At 39.9% G+C, this 25,003-nt stretch overlaps 2 protein-coding genes across 7 annotated transcripts in view; one reads left to right on the forward strand and one right to left on the reverse strand.

Annotated features, from left to right (window-relative positions):
• Positions 1-11,995, reverse strand: part of GEMIN5 (gem nuclear organelle associated protein 5) — a 44,052-nt gene extending 32,057 nt beyond the window's left edge. For 3 of the 5 annotated variants that reach the window (XM_070374667.1, XM_070374666.1, XM_070374669.1), the window contains exons 1-9: positions 11,759-11,995; positions 10,855-11,015; positions 9,878-10,059; positions 6,924-7,075; positions 6,598-6,717; positions 6,316-6,448; positions 5,116-5,281; positions 4,026-4,238; positions 3,147-3,232 (exon numbers count right to left, since the gene is read on the reverse strand). In XM_070374667.1, coding sequence (XP_070230768.1) covers positions 3,147-3,232; positions 4,026-4,238; positions 5,116-5,281; positions 6,316-6,448; positions 6,598-6,717; positions 6,924-7,075; positions 9,878-10,059; positions 10,855-11,015; positions 11,759-11,924 — 1,379 coding nt within the window. In that variant the 5' untranslated portion in view covers positions 11,925-11,995. The remainder of the gene's footprint in view (positions 1-3,146; positions 3,233-4,025; positions 4,239-5,115; positions 5,282-6,315; positions 6,449-6,597; positions 6,718-6,923; positions 7,076-9,877; positions 10,060-10,854; positions 11,016-11,758) is intronic. The other 2 variants (XM_070374670.1, XM_070374668.1) reach the window with 1 other exon arrangement.
• A 4,174-nt stretch (positions 11,996-16,169) lies between these two features.
• MRPL22 (mitochondrial ribosomal protein L22) overlaps positions 16,170-25,003 on the forward strand; it is a 35,546-nt gene continuing 26,712 nt past the window's right edge. Inside the window, exons 1-2 of one of the 2 annotated variants that reach the window (XM_070374673.1) lie at positions 16,170-16,281; positions 16,362-16,404. In XM_070374673.1, the coding sequence (XP_070230774.1) occupies positions 16,254-16,281; positions 16,362-16,404 (71 nt within the window). In that variant the 5' untranslated portion in view covers positions 16,170-16,253. The remainder of the gene's footprint in view (positions 16,282-16,361; positions 16,405-25,003) is intronic. The other variant, XM_070374674.1, reaches the window with a different exon arrangement.

The following is a 25,003-nucleotide window of genomic DNA, read 5'->3' on the forward strand; positions in this document are numbered from 1 at the left end:
GGTAGTTCGAGTTTTTGGTTTTTATTTATTTTTTAAAAAAGAAATCTTGCTCTTCAGGGTATTTTTGAAGGTTGTGGTTGATTAATGATATGTGATGTGTCCAGACAGGGCAGTGCAGTTATTACCTTTAACATATACTATACTCTGTGTGTGATTTTAGAATTCCAGTATCTGTGACTGAATGAGCTGTTGACTTCTTTATTTCCATGTATCTGACACATTTATCATGATCAGTCTAGACAATAAACCAAATTTTCTTTGGCTAAAGGAAATAGAATAAGTGTTTCTGGCTGAATACCTAGCAATATATCTACAGTAACGTCCTTCCTCCTACTATATACCTTTGCTGCTATCAGTTTGAATATTCAGCTTATAATAACCAAAAGATAGTAATTTACTAGAATTAGTAATTTTGTACTGACACAAAGCTATTTAAATTGATATATAATTTTATTTTGTTAAGTACTTCTTTGAAATAGTGTAGCCTTTAAAAAAAAAGATTAAAAATGGAGAAAAACATTTAACTGTGTGTAAGTTATACATAGGGTCTTCCCTGGTGCTTCACTGGTAAAGAATCTGCCTGCCAATGCAGGAGATATAAGTTCAATCCCTGGCTTGGGAAGATCCCCTGGAGAAGGGAATACCCACTCAGTATTCTTGCTTGGGAAATCCCAAGAGGAGCCTGGTGGGCTACAGTCCATAGGGTTGCAAAAAGTCAGATATGACTTAGTGATTAAACAATAAACAACAGGTTATACACAAGTACCTAAAGAATTGGCACATGAAAAGGTGAGCTCTACAGTATAATGAATGATTCTCAATTAGGTGCAAATGATCTAGAACAGGAGTAGGCAAACTTTTTCTGTAAAGGGCCAGGTAGTCAGTGCTTCAGACTTTGTGAGTCAAGCAGTTTTTGTCACAATATCCACTTTGCTGCGTAGCACACAAGCAGATATATCCTCAGATTATATACTGAGCTAATTCCTAAAATTGAATTTCACTTGTTTCTGATACTTCTGTTAACATGGCTACTAGAAAGCTTTAAGTTGCAGACAGGGCTTGTATTTATGGCTCACAGTATAAATCTATTGGACACAGCTATTCTGAGCGCTTATCTGAGGATAAGATGTAATGAAATGAGTGTGGCAGGGCTCTAATAAAACTTAACAGACAGAGAAACTTGAATTTTATTTACTTTTCACACATGGTGAAATATTCTTGATTCTTTTTCATTGATTTTTAAAAGATAAACTATTCTTTAACTCATGGGCTTCCCTGGTGGCTCAGATGGTAAAGAATCCGCCTGCAGTGAAGGAGACCCTTCATTTGATCCCTGGGTTGGGAAGATCCCTTGGAGGAGGAAATGGCAACCCACTCCAGTATTCTTGCCTGAGAAATCCCATGGTCAGAGGAGCCTGGCAGGCTACAGTTCATGGGATCACAAAGAGTCAGACACAACTGAGGGACTAAGCACTTTCTTAGCTCATGAGCCACTGTTTTCTAATCCCTGGCATAGAACAGTGCTGTCCAATAAAGTAGCCCTTAGCGAGATATGGCCCTTGATCACTGGCAATGTGGCACATGTGAATAGGAGCTCAATCTCTAATTTTATTTAATTTCAATTACTTTAAGCATAAGTAGCCACACGTGGCCAGTGGCTACCAAACTGAACAGTGCAGGTTTGGAATCTAATCAAGCGCTCAGAATAGCTGTGTCCAATAGATTTATACTGTGAGCCATAAATACAAGCCTTGTCTGCAACTTAAAGCTTTCTAGTAGCCATGTTAACAGAAGTACCAGAAACAAGTGAAATTCAATTTTAGGAATTAGCTCAGTATATAAAAAGTACTACCTTTTAAAATATAATTAAAATAAATATTGACGCATCTTACATTCTTTCCTTTTTTGAACTCTCAAGTGTGTTCTACACTTAGCACACTTCAGTAGCCACCTGTGACTAAAGACACAGTGCTGTTCTAGAAAGTTTATAGGCAATACAGGGCAGACAAGGAATATAGGAAATACAGGAAAGAGTGAACTGAATTATAAGTCACCACAAAGAATTAACTACCCAAGTCCAAAATGTAGAATATGCTAGAAAACAACTTACCTGCAATCTTCAAATTGAAAAGGCAATGTTATGGAAAGAAGTGGGGGACTATTCTATAATAAGAGGCTAAAGAGACATAAAAAAATACAATGTGTGACCTCTGATTGAAAAAAGGTTTTAAAAAAAATTGCTAGAAAAACATTTTTGGCTCAACTGAGGAAATTCGTATACGCACAGGATATTATATCATATTATGGATTACTGCTAATTTTTGTTATGTGTACCAAAAGTATGGCAAAATGTTAACAACTGGTAACTCAAGATGGAACAAACAGAGATGTTCTTTATTCTAAGCTTTTAACATTCTTGAAAGTGAAAGTGTTAGCCGCTCAGTCCTGTCTAACCCTTTGTAACCTCATGGACTGCAGGCCGCCAGGCTCCTCGGTCCATGGAATTCTACACTCAACAATACTGGAGTGGTAGCCATTTCCTTCTCCAGGGGATCTTCCCAACCAGGGATCAAACCTGGGTCTCCCACATTACAGGCAGATTCTTTATGGTCTTAGCCACCAGGGAAGCCCATATAAATATCAGTCATTCAGTTGTGTCTGACTTTTTGCAACCCTATAGACTAGCCCACCATGCTTCTCTGTCCAAATACTCTAGTGGGTAGCCATTCTGTTCTCCAGGGGATCTTCCCAATTCAGGGATCAAACCTGGGTCTCCTGCATTGCAAGCAGATTCTTTACCATCTGAGCCACCAGGGAAGCCCCTATGTATAACTTAACATTCTTGGATGCCTGAAAACTTTTGTAAAAAAAATGTTGAGGGAAAACAAAAGCAAATGTTTTCCTGAAAAAAACAAAAAAAACAAAAAAAACTTCAGTAGTATTCACAGGTCAGATGGGCTGAACCATCACTATCACCTGAAAAAATGTTTTAAAAATAAAATTCTGAGTTCTAAGCCCCAGTCTCAGAGTCAGAATCTTAAAGATGCTTCCCAGTCTTACTATGATAAACATCTGGGTCTATGAACTCAAAATGAACTCACTAACATTTTGGTCAGTGGGTTAAATAAAGATCATCTATTTCTTACTTGTTGGAGTAGGTGTCGTACAATCCCACTTTTCCATCATCAGTTCCAAAAGCTAAGCAGCCTTCCTTGGTCGGGTGCCAGCACAGCTACAAAGAAATATGAAGAAAGGGGCACTGTTAAGGGATTCATTAGGTTATACTTTATCGTTCAACTGAAAAAATTTCTTGCTCTTGGTGTCTTCTAATTTTAAAAGTAACAAATTCTCATTATTTAAAAGAGAAATAGTATTAAAAATAAAGTCACTTGTAATTTCACTATCCAAAACACCCCACTGTGAGCTCTGTATCTTTCTAGAAATTTTTTGTGAGTAAACTTCATATATAATTAAAAAACAAAAATAGGATCAAATGTTTAAATGATGTGCGTGATAGATTGTTGGGTGGGGAGTAAAAGATTCCAGAACAATTTAGAAAATATGGTTCTATTATTAATTAACAAAGCTTGGAAAGATACATCAACAGTGGTTCTTTGGATTATGGACGCGGGAGAATAGACTCAAGGGTGGAAAAGAAAACATTTTTGCTTTCCTCACTTCTGTACTGTGGGTTTTTTTAGAATCACAAACATTATTATTCCCCATGTGGTTATATTATAATTTAATGTACCTCCTATGAATGCACACACATCCAGGTTATTTTAAATTTCTTACTATTAGAAAACAGGGTGACTTAATTTTATAAAACAAAGCTAAATTTCTGAATTAGGAAGTAATGCGTTTGGTTAGGGAGGGTCCCTGTGCTTTCCCAGTTTCAAATTGCATCAAAAATACTCTTGAAGTATAAATTCCCTATAGAGTTCATTTGTGTGAATAGGTATTCTCTAAGAAAGAATTAGTTATTTGAAAACAGTGTATGGCAAGTTCAAAGAACGCATCCTTACCGCTGTAACCTTGGACTTGACACCTTGCCAAAAATGTTTCACATCATAGTTGTTCTTTATGGAGAGTGTATTCCATACGCGGATCATGCCATCCCCGACGCCTATCGCTAAGCAGCCTGTGTCCACAGGAGAGAAAGCCAGACTGTAGGCAAACCCACCGAGGGAAGGCAGGCTCCAGCAGCACTCCAGAGTGGCCATGTCCCAACATTTTACCTGAAAAGGTTAAGGGTTAGGGTCTTAATGAAGATCAGAGAAACAGGAAAACAATCATTTCAGACAGAATGGGCTCAATGAGTGCAGCAGGAGAATGTAACTTAACTATTCCAGTAGAAATTAGAAAAAAAAAAAAAAAGCAGTAAACTGTAGAGCTCAAAGGGATCTTGGAATACATTTATTCCCTAAGATGCCAAGTGAATTGAAGGCACACAATAAACTAGAACTCAGCCTTCCTGTTTCCCAGAGTCCAGTGGCCTTTCCACAGTATTATAGCATCGATAATCTCATTTGGTAAACTCAAAAAAAAAAAAAAAAAAAAAAAAAAAAGATGACGATGGTCTCAGGACAGTGGAAGAATCACAGTTTATCTCAAAAAGCAAAATATGTTATCATATTCATTGGAAGAGGAGTGCTAAGTTTTTAATCTTCACTTGTTTATTTATTAACACAGTGACTTGGGAGAAAACAAAGTCTATCAAACAAGCTTTGATTACTGAAAAACAGTGAGGTTACTTAGATAAAGCCAATTCTCTCTTACAGAGACTCTGCCAAGAGCAGATGATTCTGCTACCTAAACTATATAGACAAGGATATTTTAAAGCTAAACCATAATGACCTCTCACATCCTTCCATGCACACATCTCTTCCTTATCGTATCTGCTTTAACAAAAAGACATCTTGGTTGTTCCTCCCCTTCCCTTTACTTCTCTACTGCTAATGTATTTAATGCTAGTCAGAAATAGTAACTTTGAAATTGGAACCTGGGGGCGAGGTGAGGTGTGAGAACTGATGATAGTTTGAAAAAGTCCTCTAATCCTATCTAAGTCATAAATCACCAATATACAGTATTGAATGCAAAATAAGCTGTTCTTACATCTCTGTCCATTGATATGGAAAGCAGCAGCTGTTTGTCATCTTCAGTTTGCAGAGGACATAAATTAAACACAATCCTTGAATGATTTTGCCCTTCTGATGAACCACTAAAGAGGGTATATTTCCGTCTCCAAGACTGAGTGAGATCCCATAGCAGCAGTTCACCTCTGTGAAGAAAAACAAGTAGCAGTTCTCTTTCATGAGCAATCTGAAAACAAGTGGTTTTGGGCCAGAGTGTGGGCCCTCAGCTGCAAAATACTTTCTGTTCATTGTTCCTTTAAGGAGGGACAAATTACATATTCTAAAACAGATGCAAAACCAAAAGAAATTATTGCCTATGGTGAGGAGAACCAAGCAGAGAAGACATAGGTGGAAAGGGAGCTCTGGAGTTCGCTGGTGGTCTAGTAGTTAGGACTCTGCTTTCGCTGTAGTTGCCTGATTTGGTCAGGGAACTGAGATCCTGCAAGCTACATGGTGTGGCTAAAATTTTTAAAAAGGAGCTTTATTATATCCTTTCATTCTTTTTGAACCATGCAAATGTACTAGACTACCTTCTGAACAGATTTTCCTAATAGCTTTAATTATAAAATGCCACCATAATTTGCATAACCACAAAGGCTTTAAGATATATGTCTGCTTTGGAGCAGGGTGGGTAGTAGCATCACTACTAACACTTTGGGACATTCCTATATGCTCTACCTGTATTACCTCATTTAAAAGCAGGGACCTTGTCTGTTAAATTCACTTGTCATCGCAAGCAACTAGAAACAGGTGCTCGATAAATTTTGCTTAACGAATGGTCATAATCATCCTAAGAGAAAGGAAACACTATAACCGCCCCTTTATTCATGTGAAGTCACTGAAGCTCAGAAAAGTGAAGGATCTTGCTTATGAATAGCCGATAAGTAATAGACTGATTCTGAAATCTGCCTGACTTCAGAGTCCACACTTAACAAGCAGGCTGTACTTATTTGATCTTTTCATAACTCTTTTTAGACAGCACAGGTATTAATTCCATGACTTTTCCATTACAAATGGCCCATCATAATACAATGGGCCATTATTATATATTAATATAATGGGCCTCTTAGCCACTGCTGTCTACATCTTCTGTGTCTAGAAAGAGAAGCCTAGGAATTCCTGAGACCAGAGAGGAAAACAAAATGTGTTAGAGAGCATGACCAAAAAAAAAAAAACTTACCCAAAACAGCTGGATACCAGCTGAGTTGGCTGATCCTTGGGCCAATGGAGTGTCAACCAAAGGCGCTCTTTAACAGTTGGGTCTACACCCCCTCCTCTTCTTTTAAGAAAGGGCAGTTTCAAAGTCATCACCCCTGCAGATTACAAGAAGTTCCATGGACAGTCAAGACACACACTCAGGATAATAAGACAGTAAAAACGCTTTTTTTTTTTTTTAGTAAAAAAGCTTTTACTGGATTGATAGAAGTTATATCACAAGGGAAATGTCAAATATTAGTCTTACCTCGGCCTCTAGAGCAGCTCCAGATCCGAATGGTCTGGTCTTTGCTCCCAGTGGCTAAGTAGCAGCCTTTTGTTACTGGAGTTTGTGTTATAACTTTCCCATTGGGCATTTCAGGTTCTTCTAGGATAGAGATGGTAATTTTGTTTTTAATTTGCATTAAAAATGCACTCATTAAAGAAAAAACTAGTTTGCAAGGGTTCCTGTAACTATCATTTTCATAGATTTGATCTGTAAAATCTAGTTTTAAATGTAATTCAAATGACACTATTCTACCCACTTGGTTCTTTGGGTCTAAAGAGTACTGAACCCTCTTAAATCATCTCTACCTGAATTTTCCTCTTGATTTATGGATAAACAGTCTTCACCCGACAGGGGACACCAGGCTATGGAATGGATCTCATCATCGTGGCCTCGAAGCCTGTGCATAACTTCTCCTTTCTTGCTGATGTCAATTATAACCACTATGCCATCCTTGTAGCTAAAAAACAAGGTTAGAAATATTGCTAAAAAATACAGACTGTCTTTCTAGGAAACTTTTGGCTCAGGAGTTATTGTGCATTTCTACAAGTTAAGTGCATTGAGGGGAGGGAGGAAAGAGAGCAAGGAATAATTTTGTTGTGTCCTTTTTCCGAAGTATACTTATTTCATATTTTGATCAAATGGCCAAATTCCTGATACTATGTTATACTATGCATGTTGCCCAGCATGAAGGTCGACAGCAGAGCATGCTTGTGCTCGAGGGAAACGTGAAAGAAAAGTAGTCCTGAAAGGGGCCAGCAATCCCCCTAACTGGAAATGAATTTGTCCTAATACACTAAAAATATCTTTTTACTTTTACAAGTGATCTTACTTTTCTAACAAAAGCTGCAGAATTCTAACCTGTAGATCTGGGTATTTCAAGACTCATTTTTTTTTAATTTAGAAGAAATTGAGAAATTCTAATAGTTTTTTTCTTTAAATGATGAAGTATTTCAGACACAATAAAGAAATATCTACTCTCTAGCTTAAGGGGAAAAAAAAAAACCAACTTTGCAGTACAGTTGAAATCCTCTGTATATCTCATCCCAATCAAAATTTTCTCCCTGTCTTCCACAGAGGTAAACTGCTATTCCTGAATCTTGTGTTACATCAGTTCTAGACTTCCTTTGTATATATATATATTCCTAAATAAGATACAAAATTACTTTGTACATTTAAAAGCTTCATATAAATGGTAACATGTTGTTTATTTTTCTGTAGCTTGCTTTTTTCCACTCATTCTTTTTGTGAGTCATCCATGTTGACACATGTAACTCTAGTCCCTGATCAGTCATTTATACTATTGCATAGTATTCCAGTGTATGAATATACTTCAAGTTTAGTTACTCATTTTCCTTTTGAAAGGCTCTCACTTTTTTTTTTACTGTTACAAACATAAAATGCTATTAATAATCTTATTATTATAAGATTTTAAAATATATAATAATCTTAATAATCTTATCACACACTTAAGACAGTTTCAGGTTTGATGTCTAGTAACAGAACTGCCAGAATGTTGGTCACATTTTTGCTTTACTAGAAAGTGCAAAATTGGTCTCCATAGTGGGCATACCTGTTTTCCTATACACTAGATAATCCTACAGCTCTATTTCTCTCTTTATTAAAAAAATATTTTTTCCCAATTACAACTTTATTAAAAAAAATAAAATCATAGAATATATCAAATCTTTGAAGATACAGACTTTGAAAACCATCAAGTTATGTAACCTAACAACAGACATGTGATCAAGCTATTTTGTAATTTCAATCAAGACTTCAGGGACTAATCACTGTTTTGAAGAGCATTTAGTAACAAATCATTTTGATTCAATCCTGTTTGACTGTTTGAAAGACTCACCTCTTCTTGTGAATTTCTGCTCATCTTTCAAGGTCAGTTTGATTTACCCTTCTCTGACCCCTGCCTACCACCCTTTCTGCTCTGTCTCTTGGACCCTCACCACAACGCTCCCATTTCATGGAGACCTCCGATCACAGACCCTTCCCATTTTCAGTGTTACTCATGCACACCTGTCTTCCTGTTCATCCCTGCATGCAGAGCAGATTCATGATCCATCATTATAATCACTCCTTAAATAAAATCCTTATCTCCTTTGTTCCCCCTTTTTCTCAGGGGTATTTACTCCACAAAACCCCAAACCTGATTGAATCCAACCACCTCCTTTCTCAATCAGTTTGAGTAGTTTACTTAAAATTCACGATCATGATCCTCGGCTTGACACTCAACCAGGACCACGGGACCTGCAATTCCCATCAGAAAGTTCATTTTCCTGTTCTCTGAGATGACTCTTCATACCTTCTTCCTGCATCCAGCTCCTGCCCCACTCTGAACTTGACTTGTGCCTCACAAAAAATCAGAAGCCATCAGATTGAAACACCCTTCTCTTCCAAGCAGATCTGTGAAACTACTTACACCTATTTCCACATTCTCAGCTGGTTCCTTTTACTTGTGTCTGGAGCCAATTCCCTCTTGACTTCTCATTATCACTCCTGTATTCATCACTGTTCACCCCTGCAACAGACTCCCCCTCTTCTGCCTCATTTCCATCAGCATAGAAACATGCCTTTGTTATCTTCCATTTAATGCTCCCTTGACCCCCATATACCTCCTCTGGCTTCATGTCTACATACACATTGTTGCAACAGAGTTTGTGGAAAAGTTGTCTCCATGTGTATCTATCTACCCCACTCCTGTTGGACTTTCTCCTCTTAGATGCTTATGCTTATGTCTCATCTTTAAACTAGACAGAATGGACATCTTTGAGAGAGAAGTAAATGGAGCAGTAAGGGAGAGAGGACTGCCTACTGAGGCAGCTCATGTGAAGACAACCTTGATGATCACAGGGGAGACGGATCCCAATGCCACACTGCTTTCCCAATTGAGTGGAAGAGCTGAGAATCAGAGCAGAGCTGAGTCATTTGAGCCTATGGGAATAAATGTTATTAATATAACCAAGGGTAAGTACAGAGGAGTAAAAGGTGAAAGAGGACATTTCTGACATTTGGAGATTCACTGAAGAAGTCAGGTATGAAGAATAAGGAAAGTACAGTATCACAGAAACCAGGGAAACAAAAATACAGTGAGGAGCTGAAGGTCACAGGAATAATGATACTAGGGGTGCAGGGAGAGTGGTTAATACCTGTAAATTGTTTCCTGTGAGGAATAAAGGGATAGGAGAAGGTAAAGAAAATACAAAATAACATCATAAAAATAAATTATTAGTGCAGATGGCACAGTACTCACCCAATGGCTACTAAATCTTCATGATGAGGCGAGCAAGTAAGACAGAAAATTGTCCTAGGTTCTATAAAGAGGTGCTGGCTGTCATTTCTGTTAAGCCAGTAACAGAAAACTACTCCTTTTTCATCTCCAGATACTATCAGATCCTTTACTCGAGGAGACCAATGCAATGCTGATATTGTATGCTTTAAAACAAAGGAAAGATATATTTGCTTCTCATTTGTTATTGCTTAATTTTCACTTAGTTTTTAATCTGTATAATGCTAGGCATATTATAGGTACTTAATAAATACTGTTAGGACCACCCATATAGCAATATTATATTATAATCAAATGATAGGAGAATTCAGGCTAAGAATGATTAAATTTTTTTCTTCCTTTGTAGATTAATGCAAAATTCTTCCTAAGATTAACTGAGTTCTTTTCTCTATTTTCTAGGCAGGTATATCAATTAACCATCTAGTTTCAAAATAAGTTTCACTCACAGTTTATATCAGGAGTCTTTTTCATGTAAAGAGCCAGAGAGTAAATATGTTAGATTGTGTGGGCCATACTGTCTCTGTTTTAACTCTCAATCCTGCCATTGTAGCCTGCAAGTGGCAGGAGTTAAAATTGTAGGCAATACTAAAATGAACGGCTGTGACTGCATCCCAGTGAAACAATTTGCAAAAGCAGGCAGCAGTGCAGTTTGTTGACCTCTGATTTATATGTATTTCCTTCCAAAAATTTTTTGAAGTACCTTTACAATATATACCTTCTGATCTAATGAACAAACACAATTATAAAAGTTACCTTATCTATATATTATATCAATTTTATTATACATTTAATGTTTAATATATATTTATAATAATGTTTCTATATTTTTAAAATTATAAAAGTTAACTTAGCACAGAGGAGCTAGCAAAACTATACTTGAAGCAGGAGAACTCTGACACAGATACATATTCATAGTCTGAGAAACCAGTAAGTCATGGTACCTGATGGAGTGCATGTTCCGTCACAACTGTTTTTGTCCCTACATCCCAGATTTTCACAGTCCCATCATCGGAGCTGGTGGCGCAGAGGTTGTATTGACCCGGGTGATGACAAAACGTGAAGCCAGACACCTTTTCCGTGTGTCCCACCAACTCGCCTATGACTTCAAGCAAAACCAGGCTGCAGGTTAAAGAGCTATCTAAGATTCCTGCCAGCATCTTTACTGTTGTTGGTGATTGCGGCCTCACTTATTCCATGGAATAACAAAAATATCCAGAAACCCACAATTAGAAACCTCAAGTGCAGATATTGGCTTTGCCATCTGACTTCAGACAAGTCGTTTTATCTCCTTGGGACTCAGTTTTTTTAACTGTAAAATACGTTCATATCGCTTGATGTGCCTAGTTCTCAGGCTGAGGAGCAGCTCCAATGAATGTAAAAAGGATTTGTATTTAGATCTGGCTATAAGTCTTTAGGAAGTATCTGGCATGCCGTATCCCAAGGCATAACCAAAACCTAGCTGGAGCCTGGAAGCATTCGGCTCAAGTCATTTATCTTACAGAAGTGAGTATCATATATTTGCAGAATCTCGCTTAGGGCCTGGAGCTGTAGAAAGCAAGGCCTAGGCGTTATAAATACCTGGAAAGACACACGGATAACTTTTTAGTTAGCGGATGCACGCTGAGAGAGCCAGGAGGCGGGACCGCTCAGCCACAGCGTGGTGTAGAGCTCAGCCTTGGAGACCCGGACACAACTCAGTTTAGACGACTATGAACAGACCCTTCTCTCTGCCCGAGCCTCAGTTTCCCCATCTATGGCGGGGTGGGGTGGCTAGACACGCCCTCCTGGCGCCCTCGGGGAACGCAGTTAGTGCAGGTAGGTTGGGGTCAAGAGGTGGGGACTTACCTCGAAATGGGGGCGTCCCTGGGATCGCGTCCGCGCCCGGGCCCACGCGGACAAGGAAGACCGAAGTCCGCGCCGCGAAGCCGAAGAGGCCCCCGGGCACGGCATCGCTGCATCGGGAGCAGTACCAGTTAGGGGAGGGCGGCAACGTGCGCGGTTCCTGTCCCATAATCACCGGCAACCAGGGGTGAAGGAAGCAACCACTGGGGCAGACCGTTCGTAGCCCCACGCTGGATCCGGGGAGGGGGCGGGGTTAACTCGGAGCCCGCCGCTACGGCGCGCGCGAAGGTCCAGACCTCACGGCGCGCTCGACTCCTGCCGCCTCGAACCTGGGAGAGGCGGGGCCCCGGTTGCCGTCGGCTTCCCAGCTCCTCCTGGAGGGTCTGGTACGGCTGGAGCCTAGTTAGCCAGAGGTTGTGCTGTGTGCTTAGTCGCTCAGTCGTGTCCGACTCCTTGGAACCCCGTGGAGTGTGCAGCCCGCCAGGCTCCTCTGTCCATGGAAATCTCCAGGCAAGAATACTGGAGTGAGTTGTCAAGCCCCCCTCCAGGGGATCTTCCCAACTCAGGAATCCAACCCAGGTTTCTCCATTGCAGGCGGATTCTTTACCGTCTGAGCCACCGAGGAAGCCCAGCCCAGAGGTTAGGTATTCTCATTAACGACAGCAAAGAAAGTTAATTAAGAGGTTAGACTGATGGAGTCACCTCCCCGCCCTGCTAGTTTATTCTCTGCCGTGCTAGCTCTGGAGATGCTTTAAAAGTATCTACAAGAAGCCAACTAAGAAAAACATAAAAATTCTAATCAGAAATCAAAAACAAGGGTTTTTGTAACTGGGTGGAAATTCTAGCTCTGGGTTTTGATACTCAAGGAGAAGCAGAATAGAGTAACCCTCTTTTGATGTGATTAAGTACCAACTCTATGAAGGAACAGTGTTAAATGCTGTGGAGAAAAAAGAACCAGTTTCCTTCCACCTCAAACAGCCTAAAATGCTCCGTTTATGCACTTATTCTTCTTTGTATTGCTTGTTTGCATTGGGTATCTTCAACTCTTGAATATGTAGCAAAGGAAACCTGAACTATCTATGCTACTGAAAAGAAATTTTATATGTATATATATATAACTTACTTATTTGGATGTGGGAAGGAACACTAAACTTTGGTGGCACTGAAGCCTAGATGGTTTTTAGCCACTGTTGTTTTTACCAGTTATTATCTGAGAGATTTTGGCCTATCATAAATCTTTTCCCCCTCGATTGACCCCTGTTTTTGCCAGTTATTATGTGAGAGACTTTAACCTATTATAAATCTTTTTCCCTAGGTTGACCACTGTTTTTACCAGTTATTATCTCAGGGACTTTAACCTGTCATAAATCTTTTTTCTCAGCTGAAGAAGTAAGATCATGATCCAGATCTTGTTGGGTTGGATCTAGCTGTGAGGAGTACATGAGATTTAGTGAAATGCCTGCTGGCTATGTATAGTAGCTAGTGCCTGCTGAACATCAACTCTTAACTCTTGGAGGTAAACCTGAAGATTAGCATCATACTTAGTATTTGAACCGTTTGTTCCTTCTTTTTATTTATTTATTGAAGTGTAGTGGATTTACAATAGTAATTTCAAGTGTATAACAGTGATTAACAATTTTTGAAGATTAACTCCATGATCTTCACGACCCAGATAATCATGATCATGTGATCAATGACCTAGAGCCAGACATCCTGGAATGTGAAGTCAAGTGGGGCTTAGGAAGCATCACTACGAACAAAGCTAGTGGAGGTGAGGGAATTCCAGTTGAGCTATTTCAAATCCTAAAAGATGATCCTGTGGAAGTGTTGCACTCAATATGCCAGCAAATTTGGAAAACTCAGCAGTGGCCACAGGACTGGAAAAGGTCAGTTTTCATTCCAATCCCTAAGAAAGGCAATGCTAAAGAATGCTCAAACTACTGCACAATTGTACTCATCTCACATGCTAGTAATGTTCAAAATTCTCTAAGCCAGGCTTCAACAATATGTGAACTGTGAACTTCCAGATGTTCAATCTGGTTTTAGAAAAGGGGAACAGAGATCAAATTGCCAACATCTGCTGGATTATCGAAAAAGCAAGAGAGTTCCAGAAAAGCATCTATTTCTGCTTTATTGACTATGCCAAAGCCTTTGACTGTGTGGATCACAATAAACTGTGGAAAATTCTTCAAGAGATGGGAATACCAGACCACCTGACCTGCCTCTTGAGAAACCTATATGCAGGTCAGGCAGCAACAGTTAGAACTGGACATGGAACAACAGACTGGTTCCAAATAGGAAAAGGAGTACGTCAAGGCTGTATATTGTCTCCCTGCTTATTGAACTTCTATGCAGAGTACATCGTGAGAAACACTGGGCTGGATGAAGCACAAGCTGGAATCAAGATTGCTGGGAGAAATATCAATAACCTCAGATATGCAGATGACACAACCCTTGTGGCAGAAAGTGAAGAAGAACAGTAGAGTCTCTTGATGAAAGTGAAAGAGGAGAGTGAAAAAGTTGGCCTAAAGCTCAACATTCAGAAAACTAAGATCATGGCATCTGGTCCCATCACTTCATGGCAAAGAGATGGAGAAACAGTGGAAACAGTGGCAGACTTTTTTTTTTTTTGCAGACTTTTATTTTATTTTTTTCACTGCAGCCATGAAATTAAAAGATGCTTACTCCTTGGAAGAAAAGTCATGACCAACCTAGACAGCATATTGAAAAGCAGAGACATTATTTTGCTAACAAAGTCCATCTAGTGAAAGCTATGGTTTTTCCAGTAGTCACCTATGGATGTGAGAGTTGGACTATAAAGAAAGCTGAGGGCCGAAGAATTGATGCTTTTGAACTGTGGTGTTGGAGAAGACTCTTGAGAGTCCCTTGGACTGCAAGGAGATCCAACCAGTCCATCCTAAAGGAAATCAGTCCTAAATATTTATTGGAAGGACTGATGCTGAAGCTGAAATTCCAATATTTTGGCCACCTGATGTGAAGAGCTGACTCCTTGGAAAAGACCCTGATGCTGGGAAAGATTGAAGGCGGGAGGAGAAAGGGACAGCCGACAGAGGATGAGATAATGCGATGGTTGGATGGCATCACTGACTCAATGGACATGAGTTTGAGTAAACTCCAGGAGTTGGTGATGAACAGGGAGGCCTGGCCTGCTGCAGTCCATGGGGTCGCAAAGAGAGTCAGACACGACTGAACTGAACTGAAAGTTATTATAAAATATTGGCCATATTGCCTGTGCTGTACAATATATCCTTGTGGCTTATTTTATACATAGTGGGCTTCCCTGGTGGCTCAGACAGTAAAGAATTTGTCTGCAATGCAGGAGACCTGGGTTCGATCCCTGGGTTTAGAAGACCCCATGGAGAAGGGAATGGCAACCCACTCCAGTGTTCTTGCCTGGAGAATTCCATGGACAGGGGAACCTGGCAGGCTACAGTCCACGGGGTCGCAAAGAGTCAGATACCACTGAGTGACTAGCATCTTGATACTTTGGGTTCTTTAAAAGAACTTTCATACAATGTCTAGTGGTCTTTACAAGCCTGTGCCCTAGTGATACTTATTTTTGTTTTGAGAAAACTGAAGTCCTCCCAGGTTAGTTGGCTTGGTTCACGGTCTGTTTTCCTAATCCTTTTAGACCATTTGTGACGCTTACTCCTTGGAAGGAAAGTTATGACCAACCTAGATAGCATATTCAAAAGCAGAGACATTACTTTGCCAACAAAGGTTCGTCTAGTCAGGCTATGGTTTTTCCTGTGGTCATATATAGATGTGAGAGTTGGACTGTGAAGAAGGCTGAGCGCCGAAGAATTGATGCTTTTGAACTGTGGTGTTGGAGAAGACTCTTGAGGGTCCCTTGGACTGCAAGGAGATCCAACCAGTCCATTCTGAAGGAGATCAGCCCTGGGATTTCTTTGGGAGGAATGATGCTAAAGCTGTAACTCCAGTACTTTGGCCACCTCATGCGAAGAGTTGACTCCTTAGAAAAGACTCTGATGCTGGGAGGGATTGGGGGCAAGAGGAGAAGGAGAGGCCAGAGGATGAGATGGCTGGATGGCATCACTGACTCGATGGACGTGCGTCTCAGTGAACTCCGGGAGTTGGTGATGGACAGGGAGGCCTGGCGTGCTGCGATTCATGGGGTCGCAAAGAGTCGGACACGACTGAGCGACTGAACTGAACTGAACTGAGGCTTCGCAGTTTTTCTGGATCCCGACAAATTTTCGGAAACTCGCTCGAGTTTGGCCCTTATTGAGTAATCCATTCCGAAGCAAGGCTGACGGGACTCCGCCTTAAGCACCAGCCTGTTGTTGACGGTTTCCAAGACAGCACCACGAAAGCAGGTGCGGCTGGGTATCGCGATAAGAAGCGGGGGTGGGGGAGGGGACAAAAAAAACAACCCAACAAAACCCCGGGAGTTGCGCATGCGTTTTGCGCACACGGCGTTCTGAACTCAGAGGCTTCCGTAGACGGAGGGAGAAAGATGGCGGCGGTTATACTGGAACGTTTGGGTAAGATTTCTTGATCGTTAAGTGGTGGAAGAAAGGAGTGAGGTGGGAATTTGAATTAACGACTTGTGTTGATATTGCAGGTGCGTTATGGGTGCAGAATCTCAGGGGGAAGCTGGCCTTGGGGTAAGTCTGTCGCCTTGGAGTTGCGGAAGGGTCCCGGCCTCAGTCCAGTTCAGTTCAGTCGCTCAGTCCTGTCCGACTCTTTGCGACCCCATGAATCGCAGCACGCCAGGCCTCCCTGTCTATCACCAACTCCCGGAGCTTACTCAAACTCATGTCCATTGAGTCGGTAATGCCATCCAACCATCTCATCCTCTGAGAGCTTAAGTGCCAGGCTCTGCTTTATGCCCTGAGGCTGGCGAACGGTACACCAGAATCTCAGCTTTGCCACCCCGTTTTTTATTACCCCCGTATTGCATACCCCTGCGGGGACCAGGATTATCAGTGACCGAAGGGACGTTGTAAATGCCTTTTCTGGACACTTCCTAGATTCTCCCACCAAGTTGGGAGCATACTTTTCTAGTTATCTATCTGCCTATATGGGCAGTGATTGTATTGTAGACAGCTGCAGTTTACATCGTGTCTGACGTGTTAAAATCTATGCGCATTATCTCATTCTTACAGCGTCCTACATAGTGTAGGTACTGCTATACCCATTTTTTTCAGACGAGGAAATTGAAGCCCCCCAGTGTAAAATAGGGATCTGTGCCCAAGGTCCCACAGTTACAGAATTTTGAAGCTTTATACTGTATTTTCTAGAGGATTCTTTGACCTCAAGACAAAGCGTTCCTTAAGGTTGCTGCTGCTGTTAAGGTTAGGGAATGAACTTTAGTCAGTACTGGTAAGAGGCTTTCTCTGCCCGCTTCTCATTTTCCTTCTAATTTAGTACAGCTATTGCTATGTGGAGGTTGATAATCTGATTGTAAATTTTCTGATTGATGTATTTGTTAACATTAATTTTGGTTTAATTCATAGGTTTTGGAGACATCTGATAAGTTGTGAATCCACATTTTAACTATTTGATTTTGGAAACGTTAACTTATTTTTCCTAAGCTTCAGTTCTGTGATATGAGAGGATTATTAATGCCTATTTAATAGATTTTAAAATTAGGATTAAATGAAATAATGTTTATAAAGTGTTTTATGCAGTGCATGACGTATAATAATCCCACCCTAAATCTTAGCTGCCATTAGTGTTTTTATCATTATAAACTATTATTGTGTTCCTATTATATCTAGCTTTGCTTTAGGTTCTTTGCTTAAGGGATGAAGAGGTGGCTAAAGAAGAAAATAAGAAGTACTGGTACTTCAGGATTTGTCTTCATTTGATTTTGTAGATTATCTTCCATCACTCTACCCTCAGTCATGCTGATTTACTTACTTCTTCTGTTTATGCTGTGCCTTTACATATTTCTTGGCTTTTTCATGCTGTGCCCTCACTTTCTGTTAGTAACGGCAGCCCTCAAAGCCCTTCTCCATTTCTTCTGACAATGCACTTCTCTGGGAGAAAGGGTGCTGCTCCAGTTGGTCAGATTGAGAACGAATGTGAAGATACGTTTTTCTGTTAGTAAAGGCAATGGGAAAATCTTAAAAACAAAACAAAACAATCCAGCAGTGTTCATTATTCAAATCCCTGTTTAAATGTTTCCCTTTCATGATCTCACTAAAAATGAAAGAAATGGGGACTTTCTTGGTGGCCTAGCAGTTAAGAATCCACGCTCCCATTGCAGGGGACCCAGGTTCAATTCCTGGTCAGGGAACTAGGTCCCACATGTCAAAACTAAAAGATCTCGCGTGCTGCAATGAATATCCCACATGCTGCAACTAAGACCCAGTGCAGCCAAATAAATAAAAAATAAATATTAAAAAAAAATGAAACCAGTTTCTTCTTTATTTTAGCATGTGTTTCTTAAATAATGGCTTCATATATATATATCTTTGTCCTTTCCTACCTTGTATATCCTGGACAGTTAGGGACGATTCTTGTTTTACTTTGTAGCTCCAGGGTAGGGTCTTGCACAAAGTGAATGTTTTGTTTATTGTGGTTGATTTAAATTGTCCCACATTGACTTGTATTGGGAACCTCTGAGCAAGTAACTAAAGCACTTTGGCTTCAGTCTTTTCATCTGTGTGATACAGGAAGGTTGGATTTTGCTAGGTAATCTCTTTCTAGTTTTGAAGTCACATAATTTAGGAATCTGCATTTTGGACTTTATAGTGGGGAAATGACCACATGACAATGAAATAATAATCCAGTGGTTGGAAACCCCATTGCATACCAAATGCGAGACAGACAATAGAAATGAACTATAGAGACGTGGTTGTGAAGAGTGGTAGGGCTTGTGGCAGTCAGTTGAGTGCATTTCCTCCTGTAAAGACTCTGAACTGGATTTAAAAATGTTGCTCATCAAATACTTTTCTATAGGTTATATTTGGTAGCAGATGGACAATTTCCAGCCTTTAAATTTTAAGTCTCCCATTTTAGTGATGCATGCATTTGGGAAATTTTGTGACTTATTGAAGGTTACATGGCAAATCTAGGATCTAAACAGAAAATTCTCTGGCTTAAAATAGTGTTGTATCACACATGGGAGGGACAAGAGTGATGAGCCCCTTAAGGGGTTTATCAGGGGAGTCCTTCTGGAAGAGGTGACGTTAAAATTTAAAGAGTGAAGAGTATGGTTTGGTGTTTTAAAAATAGAGCCGGTGTAAAAGTTTGAAGGCACTAATTACTAAGGTGTACATATGTTAAAATTCTCCACAAGAAAATCAAGTTGGAAATACTATGAATCAGCAATTTGGTGGAAGAATGATGACAGCATTGTGATAGATTTGAGAAACACTGGACTTCAGGCGATAGAACTGGATGTCAGGTTCTGTCAGGCACAAGTGTTGTAGCCTCGGGTCATTTGCTTAACTTCTCTGAGATTCAGTTTCAGTTTTTCCTCATATCAAAGAATGAGGATAATATTTAACTTCAAGGATGGTTGTGAGAATTAAGAGACTTAATACGTAAAATGTCTTATAGTGCATGGCACTGTGAAAATGTGTTGGAGATGATCCTGCTGTGAAGTTGTTTGAGAGGAATCATATTTAATGCTAGAATCAATCAGTGGGTACTCAACACTCTTAGATGAGGTTACCTACTTCATCCATCAGCCCTACTTTTTTTTTTTAATTCTTTTTTTTCCCCTCTTTTTTATTTTTTTAATTATTACAGTATGATAACACATTTACAGGAGACTTGGAAAATACAGAACAGAGTTGCCTATAGTTACACTATTTATTACAGTTATTTTTTAAGTAGATAAATTAACAGTTTTACTTGGAGCTTCAATATCAAATGCTCAAAAATTAATAGAATGAATATACAGAAAAGTAGAAGGATATAGTAGACCTGAAAAGAACCATAAATCAATTCAACGTAATTAAGACTTATACAATTTTCACACAACAGTAGGATAAAAATTCTATTCAAGTTCCCATAGACTAGGATACACTGGATCATATTCAGGGACATAAAACAAGGTGCAAATATTTTATGGTCTAAAGGTGTTGAAATCATACAGAGTCTGTTCTCATCACTGTGGAATTATGTTAGAAATCAATATCAAAAGATATTTGAAAATAACGCACATGTTTTCAAGTGCACCTTTACCTAGAGAAATTATCTCTTGTTTTTAATGTATCTATGCTGTCAGTGTTCTGATAGCTATGACCAGCAGATATGGATACCATGTCGACTTGTGCTCTTTTAATTAATCTTAACCTATGACCTGAGGGAGTTGCGATTCCTTGCCCTTTAGGTCAGTGATTCTTAAATTTGAGTCACAGGCTTCTTTGAGAGTCTGATGAAAGCCACAAAACATGTTCCCAGAAAAATGCATATAGTATTCATAGTTTGACTTGTAATTTCCTCATCCTTAGTGTAGGAATCTTTGCATTGGGACACGATAACCAAACAAAAGCACAATAATGGTACACAATTATGTCTGTAACTACACAGTGATGATTGGTGGTATGGGCAGTGGCCTTTGTGCTAATGGATGAAATATTTCCCTCAATTTTGAAAAATTTCAATTCTATAGGAAAGTTGAAAGAATATTACAATGTCCTTCAGTTGGACTCATCAGCTGAACTCATAATTTTAGCTCTCTATAAATATATATGCTTTTTTTCCCCTCAATCATTTGAAAGTGAATTGTATACACTATGGTACTTTACTCCTAATCAATTCAGGTTGTGTTTCCGAAAAGTGACAAAGGTCCCATGAACCACAAACTATGATTTAAATGGTACAGTTTAATTATCTTTTATTTCGGAGAAGGCAATGGCACCCCACTCCAGTACTCTTGCCTGGAAAATCCCATGGATGGAGGAGCCTGGTGGGCTGCAGTCCATGTGGTCGCGAAGAGTTGGACACGACTGAGCAACTTCACTTTCACTTTTCACTTTCATGCATTGAAGAAGGAAATGGCAACCCACTCCGGTGTTCTTGCCTGGAGAATCCCAGGAACGGGGGAGCCTGGTGGGCTGCCGTCTTATCGGGTCGCACAGAGTTGGACACGACTGAAGCGACTTAGCAGCAGCAGCAGCATTTTAATGTTTTAGTTAAAAGGAGTCAAATAGAAGTCAAGTGTGTGCTTGCATTTACTTTTGAAAAAAGAAAAATTGACCATTATTTGAGGCTTGTCCATGGTTCTGGCTTATAGCTCCCAAAACCTTTGGAATTTCCTGAGCCATAGATTTGGGAGCTTCTTTTGTCATCATCTTTGGTGTTTCGTCTCAGTTTATGACTTCAGAGGCATAAAGTGAAATGGGTCTCTTGTTATTCCTGACAAGCCCCTTTCCACAGGGTTTTTATTAATGAGGTGAGTTTGGGAAGGCACTGAAGACGGGGTGGTGGTTGCCAGGGGAATCAAGCATGAATGGAGGGGTGGGACTTTCAGTTGTACCACTTCCTGGTATCCAGGGATGGGGGAAGGAGTGGAGGTTGAATCAGTTACCAATGGCCAGTGAATGAGTTAATCCTGCCTATGTAATGAAGCCTCCATAAGAAGACAAAAGGGGTTCAATCTTTTGTTAAAAGTCAGTAATCTAGTGATTAAGTAGGTTTCCTGAATCTTATAAGCTGCTTTAGCAAACCCAAAAAGGGGGTCATGAGAACCTTTTGATTTATATAGGCAGTTGGTCAGAAGCACAGGTAGCAACTTGGGCTTGTAATTGGTATCTGAAGTGGATGGTGGTTTTATGGGAGAAGGCCTTAATCTGCTATCCCCAGGTAGAGGGTGTCAGAATTGAATTGTAGGACCCCCAACTGATGTCAGTGTTGCTTGGTGGTGGTGTGAGGAACCCCCCGCCCAGAGTTGGAATCGTTGAGTAGTCAGATCCCTTTTACCAGAGATACTTAAATCATTCTGGGTGAGAGTTGTCCACTGGGTTTTACAACACATATCTTCAGTGACTTTAATAAAGCAGTGTTGGTGTCACGATTGGAGAGAGGATGATTAAGGGTGAATGGTAGGGCTGGAATGAGAGACAAGGAATTTAGGTAACTCATTCAAGGAGTTTTGCTTGAGTAGTTCGAGGAAGTTGGTTGGGGACAGTTTGTTCTGATAGATACTAGAATATATTTGTTTGCTGATGGGAATGTTCCAATAGAGAAGAAAAATTGATGATTTAAAGGGGGAAGAAAGAATTGTGGGAGCAGTGCTCTTGAGTAGGTGAGAAGGAATGGGATCTAGGGAGCAGGGGATGATATTGCTCCTGGTTAGTGCATAGACTTGAATTATAGTAGTAAGTGAAGGTATAGTCGTAAGTGTGTATGGATACGGATGCTGCTAAGTATGTAGATTAGGTGGTGGGAGCTTGTAGATGTTCTCTTCTGATTGTTTATCTCAGTGAAGAAGCACAGTTATCAGCTGAGACTGAGGATGAGGGAGGAGATACTGGAGGTTTAATTAGCAAGGAAGAGATAAGAAGTTTGAAGATATGAAGATACCAAGACCAACGTTGGTTTCACTTTTTTTTGTTTGCTAAATTCCTGTTTCCTTGATTGCTTGTCCTTGATTTTTCACACAGTAAAATTATATTGAGTTATGAGAATATACAGGGCTTCCCCAGTTGCTCAGCAGTAAAGAAACTGCCTGTAACGCAGGAGATGCACATTGGATCCCTGGGTCAGGAAGATCCCCTGGAGTTGGGCGTGGGAACCCACTCCAGTATTTTTGCCTGGAGAATCCCATGAACTGAGGAGCCTGGTGGGCTACAGTCCATAGGGTCTCAAAGAGACATGACTGAAGTGACTTAGCATGCATGCGTGCCTGAGAATATATGTGTATATATATATATAACTTCAACCCTTTTAGATTTTAATTGAGTCAGGAGAGAGTATGTTCTTTTATTCAGTCTCAAGTGTGGAATTAATTTGATGTTCTCTGAAGTAAATTTGGAACAAAGAATTTTTTTTACCTTGTTGCATCTAATAACGTGATTCTCCTAAGATTGAGCTGGAGGCCAGTATTATCTTCACTTGGGACTTAGGTATACCTTGTATTAAATTTCTAAATAAACTTTGAGTAACAAAGAGGAAGTATTCATTCTGTCAAATTGTGACTTTATAAAGTTTCAGATACTCTTATTTGATTTAACTCTTAATCCTAAAATTTGGCTTGGATCTGCTACTTTTCAATGCTGAACTACTTTTCAATGCCAAATGACTATGGGCAGGATTTGAAAAGTGCTACTTAAACTTAATCCTTCAGTACTGGTAGATATAAAACACCAGAATGATGAGAGTAGGGAAATTCATATGGTAGTTCCAGCATACCATCCACTTTCTGCTTGAGTTCTGGCAGTCTCACTGTACTGTGGGAACCTGTGTGTATGTTTTGTGTACGAACACTCTAGACTGGTAGTTCATGCCTACCTTCCTTCACTGAAGTTACAGAGATAACAGTGAAGGTAAAGGGATGTGGGTTTCCTAGTAAATGAAAAGATAGAGTAAATATCAGTAGTGATGTATGAATTTCAAAGTGATAAAAGGTGATCCTGGTTGCCTTTCAGTTTTGTTTGTTTTTTAAATAGAAGCCAAGCCATTCATATTTCTGAAATCCTGCTGTTAGGCATGAGATTAGAGAAGATTAAGGTTCAGAGATACCCTGGAGATGAAGTACACCAATTCCTCTTCTCGTAGATAAAAAAAATTGCCTAACTTAGGGCTCATGAATCACAGCTTCATAGAAACAAATTTGACCATGATTATAAACATGAGAGGAGGTTTGAAATTGTGTAATGTGAAGTTTGCAGTTCAAAGTGTTTTTTTTTTTTAAATCTGCAAAGTATTTATTTACTTATTGAGAACAGAAGAGATGAATTGTTCAGAGGGCCTAATTAAAAATTAATACTAGGTACTGGTGTATATCATGTGCTAGACTTTGTGGGGTGTTGTATGTTAATTATTTATCTACTGCCAACAGAATGAAGTAGGTATTGTTCTTCTCATTCTAAAAGTAATAATATCTGAAATTTATTGAGCCTCATTAATGTGTCAGATTAAATATTTTACTTAAAGTATCTCATTTGAGCTCCTTAAGAAGCCTGTGGGCTTCCCTGGTAGCTCAGCTGGTGCAGAATCTGTCTGCAATGCAGGAGACCTTGGTTCGATTCCTAGATCAGGAGGATCCCATGGAAAAGGGATAGGCTACCCACTCCAGTATTCTTGGGCTTCCCTTGTGACTCAGCTGGTAAAGAATCTGCCTGCTGTGCGGGAGACCTGAGTTCAATCCCAGGGTTGGGAAGATCCCCTGGAGAAGGGAATAGGCTACCCACTCCAGTATTCTGGCCAGGATAGTTCCATGGACTGTACAGTCAATGGGATTGCAAAGAGTTGGACACGACTGAGCGACTTTCCATTTCAGGAAGCCTATGAGGGGGGACTTCCCTGGCAGTCCAGTAGTTAAGACTCTGTGCTTCCACTGCAGGGGCTGTGGGTTCAACACCTGGTTGGGGAACTAAGATGCCACATGCTGCACAGTGCAGCCAAAACAAAGCCTATGAGATAATTATTATTACTCATTTACTGATGAGAAAACTGAGGCCTCGAAAGTTACGTCACTTCCCCAAGGCCATTCACCTAGGATTAGAGGTAGGATTTAGATCCAGGTCTGCTGGATTCTATAGTCTGCCCTCATCACCTGGCTTATAATTTTATTAGAAAATTCTGTCCTCTAACGTCATGTGTCCTAGTTTTGTGCTTTTCAGTTAAAATAGTGGAACCTAAAGGTGGATGGCAAAGGTACAGATTTTGTTAGGTTCGATGGCACTGATCAGTGAACTTGAGGTAGAGTAGGAGAAATGAGCCACTAGAAGAATACATTTTTAAAATTCTTTAGCCTGAATGGTTTGAGAATTAAAAGCAAAGACTTTACCAAGTGTATAATCTAATTGCATATATTGTGTGAGAGTCTGCCAGTGTACAACAACTTTGAATATTTAAGTGTAGATTAATTTTCACTCAGTATGAATGTGCCAGATACTGTCCTTGGTGCTGAAATACAAAGGATGTCAGACGTGCCCTTGAGATGCTTAAATTGATACACTTACTGCAGGAACTCATTGTTTTGCAGTCATCTTATTAATAGTTCAGGAGTAGTCCAACTCATTGTTGTACAGCTGGCAAGAACAAAGTATTAATATTAAGGTGGGGGCGGGGGGGGGGCGG

Source organism: Bos mutus, chromosome 7, assembly GCF_027580195.1.
Source record: "Bos mutus isolate GX-2022 chromosome 7, NWIPB_WYAK_1.1, whole genome shotgun sequence".
In the NCBI taxonomy this organism is placed as follows: Eukaryota; Metazoa; Chordata; class Mammalia; order Artiodactyla; family Bovidae; genus Bos; species Bos mutus.